The sequence below is a fragment of the Myotis brandtii genome, unplaced genomic scaffold (genome assembly GCF_000412655.1).
Source record: "Myotis brandtii unplaced genomic scaffold, ASM41265v1 scaffold344, whole genome shotgun sequence".
NCBI classification, from domain to species: Eukaryota; Metazoa; Chordata; class Mammalia; order Chiroptera; family Vespertilionidae; genus Myotis; species Myotis brandtii.
In genome coordinates this window covers 5712597-5716705 of record NW_005363247.1, presented here as the reverse complement: position 1 = coordinate 5716705, position 4109 = coordinate 5712597, and the positions used below count along the sequence as shown (strand labels likewise).

The 4109-nt window shown below is 33.6% G+C and overlaps 1 protein-coding gene across 5 annotated transcripts in view; it reads left to right on the top strand.

The window, feature by feature from the left end:
* The window catches only part of FAM172A (family with sequence similarity 172, member A), a 357065-nt gene that overhangs the window by 55419 nt on the left and 297537 nt on the right, over nt 1-4109 (top strand). For all 5 annotated transcript variants that reach the window (XM_014543960.1, XM_014543961.1, XM_014543963.1 and 2 more), the window contains one exon: nt 822-887. In XM_014543960.1, coding sequence (XP_014399446.1) covers nt 822-887 — 66 coding nt within the window. The remainder of the gene's footprint in view (nt 1-821; nt 888-4109) is intronic.

Sequence of the window (4109 nt, the reverse complement as noted above, 5' to 3'; positions counted from 1 at the left end):
GTGATGACTATTAATTAATCACAAGGACAAACTCTAGACAGGGTAGGAATATTCCTACCTGAACCCGTTTTCGCACATGGTCAGTTATATGTTGCTTTCTCTTGAGTTTGAAGAGCATGTGACATTAAAGTTAATGTTCTAAATACTTCATCATAAGGGAAATTAGTCAAGCCCTCTGAAAGTGTTTTCACTCTTAATGTGGTGTACAGGGAGATATTAGAATAAGTTTAATCACTTTATCAGTCATTGCATCACTTGTTTTTATATCATGTTTTTGTTGTTTTTATATCATGCCTCTGTTGTTGTTATATCCTTTTGTTACTGTTTATTTGTTAATAAACTTATATATTATTTTCATATACATTTTACTAATTTCCTTTCATCTCTCACACTTCTATTATAGAGAAAGGGCAAATAGCAATATTAAAATATTTCCACTAATTAATTCTCTTTTAATGTGCACGAATTTCGTGCACTGGGCTACTAGTATTAGATATAATATCTGTAAGTAAATTATAGGGGAAACAGATTCCAGAAATAACTGGGGGAAAAATGCTCACAGAGTATTGTTTTGAAAAATAGGAAGTCCTTATTTATGAGTTTATATTAACTAGTCCTAATCCATAGTATTAAGGTTCATAGTTATTCACACAGAAACAGGAAATAAACTATTACAAGTAATCAGTAAAGAGTCTCTTAATTTAGTATAAGAACATTCCAAAATAGAGAGATACTCATTCAGAACAATAAATGATAATAATTTATATGAATTTGATAATGAACAACATTGCATCTTAATGTGTTATTTCTTTCCAACCTAGATCATCACAAAGTATGTATATGAGCTTCTGGAAAAGGACTGTAATTTGAAAAAAATATCTATACCAGTAAGTCCAATTTTTTAAAATGTTCATACTTCCAAATAAAATAGTTTTCAATTCAGAAGGAGATTTTTGTTTTAGGTTAACTGTGATAAGTTTAAATATTAAGGTCCCAGTGTTTTGATATTGATAAAGATGATACTAAGTTCCTGTTAGTATTCCTTATCTCATTGTGTACAATAGTTCTTAAAAAGTAAAAATCTTCAGAAGTATTGTGCACAATGAGATGAGGTATACTACAAAATAGACACGGGATATTAGGTACAACATGGGGCATATAGCCAGTGATAATGTAATAATTGTGTGTGGTGCCTGGTGGTACTTGAAGTGACAGAGGGGAGCACTTGGTAAGATGTATGATTGGCCAGTAGGCTGTATGCCTGAAACTAATGCAAAATAATGTTGAATGTAAACTGTAATTGAAAAATATAGTAAGATATATGTAGGTAAGAAACACTAATACCCCCTCCCCCCAAAATAAGACTGATTTCCATCCTTTTTTGAAAATGATAATATAATTAGAAGAACCACCCTTCTGTACCCTTTCCCATTTATTGATATAATTTATTATTACTTACTTATTTGAAGTGAGGTGGTACACTTGGAATGACCTTTATAAGTATGTATTCCTAATGAAAGCTCGGCTTAATGAATTACTATTGTTTGAAGATAAATGGACTTGGAACAGCCATTTCCAAACTTCAGTTAATGAAGAAAAAAATATTTTACTCATTATATAGAAATTTTGCTAATGGAAATTATCATTAACGTTATACAAGTAAGTTATAGTTACCAATTGCAAAGTCAGAGTTCTGTGTCAAATTGATATGATACTAGCCAATAACCAGCTCAAATACTACCCTTACTCCTTAATCATTAGTACCATTACATAATTCAGTTTCATTACCTTGAATTTTCTAATGTTCTCATATTTTTTAAGTTAACATTTTGGGATGTTTAAGTAACATGGCTTATTCATGGTTATCTTAATTTATAGCCCCTTAAAATATTTTAAATGTTATAATTAAAAAACCACATTTTTATCTTCTGAAAAAAAGTACTTTTCCAGTTTTAAAGTGATTACTGTGGAATTTAAATTACCAACATTTCATTCCTTAAAAAATTGACTGAATTTCTTGGTAACGGGATTTAGTCAAATAGTAAAAAGAAACAGTGCTCGGCCCCTACTGGGAAGTCCAGAGCTAAGATAAACAGCTGTCCTTTTCCATAGCATTCTGGGCTCCATTAAAGCCTCACTGACTTTAAGAGGCATTTTTATTTGTGCATGTTTAGATGTACTCTTTGGTAAATGCATGACTAGAAACCTCCATGGCCTCATTTTTATTACACACTGACAACTTTGCTTTTTAATTTTTTCTTTTTTCTTATCACTATTTTCCTTTTTTAAAAAAAAGCCACTTTAACTGAGTCATTTCTCTGTTTTCCTATAATGGTTTTAGGTAAATTGGAATTACCTAGATTTGGTTTTCCACTTTCTCTCATCCTCTTCCTTTCCTCTGTGGCTTCAATCATACCTGCTGTCACTGTAATTTGTTTACTCAGGACATTTCATGCAATCGAAGCTAAAGTGATTCTGTTACACTTCATATCTCTCTTTCTGCATACTTAATTACTACTAATAAAGGTACAATTACATAATTTTATTTCTTAGCATGTGTAGCTCTTTTAAAATTCTTTATAATTATGTACTAGTTTAATATTCAATATATATTTTCTGAACCAGGCAAGTTATAACCAGTTATAGGATGCATTGTTTAGTTAAATACCTTTTATCTAAAGAAAGTCACTGGTGATGCTTGATAAGATTACTTATTCCAAAAGTTTGTTCATTCCTTTATTTACAGAATGCCTACAATATGCCACCTCTCCTTTAGGCATTGGGAATGTAGCTAGATACAAACAGAAAAGTTCATGCCTTCCTAAACTTACATTCTAGTGGAGGAAGCAGAAGGTTAATAAACAGTTATACGAACAAATATATAAAGTAAAGCATACAATTTATTAGATCATGGCATGTGCTATGGAGGAAAATAAAAGAGAGAAAGGAACTAGAGAATTTTGGGGATATTAGTTAAAAGGGGTGGTCAGGGAAGGTTTTACTGAGAAGGTGGAATTTTTTCTTAAGCTCTGTGGCCATCCTCTTGTTGATGAAATAATTGCCCTTTATACTCTGTTTTCATGAATTTCTAAGCCTCTGTTATATCAATCTGATTGTTTTAGAAGTAGAGGAATTTTGTTTTTGTTCTCCTCCCAGGAATAGTGACTGGGAATACTTGGAATCCAGGGCATTTTTGGTATCTAGAGTTTTTGTTTATTTCTTATTTTGATGACTGCATGGATATACACCATTGATGAAGTGAAGAACTATTTAATTACATAGCAGGTGGATTGATCCTCTCTGTTCGAGGGTGTGTATTACCTGCCATCACGGCTGTACTTTCTGTTTCTGACCAGGCTGCATAGAGGCTTCCATTCCTAGTTACTTGCCACTGCTGATGTGGAATGTCACTCAGTGCCTGCTGTGGCGCATGTAGTAAATGACTGGGGAGTCATCGCTTCATTTAGTCTTTAAAATCTAAATCATATATCATCTAGTTTAAACCTAAGTATTTAAGTACAATCAAAATGAATAAAAATATTTAATTTTCATCCATAGATAGCTGGTATATAAAGTAAGGTATCGGAATACATAAATAATATTCCCTTATTAAATAATTATTATATAACCTTATGCTCATACTCTGAATGAAACTTTAAAGTCCATTTACATAGAATGGTAGATTTTTGAATTTTTAAATAGTTTCCTCTTCATCTTTTAAAAGCTTAGTGGTATTTGTACGTAATATATGATTTTCCAGTAGGTGTATCCTCCAATTGGGTCTTTCTGTTTCTATTTTAAGTGCAGTATTCTTTTATTATAGAATTACTAGAGGCCCGGTGCACGAAATTCGTGCATGGGAGGTGGGGTCCCCTCAGCTCAGCCTGCACCCTCTCCAATCCGGGACCCCTGAGGATCGGGCCTAAATCGGCAATCAGACATCCCTCTCACAATTCAGGACCGCTGGCTCCTAACTACTCACTTGCCTGCCTGCCTGATCACCCCTACTGGCCCCCCTGCCAGCCTGATCACCCCTAACCACCTCTGCCTGCCGGCCTGGTCACCCCCATCTGCACCCTCTGCCAACCTGGTCGCCCCCAACTGTCGTC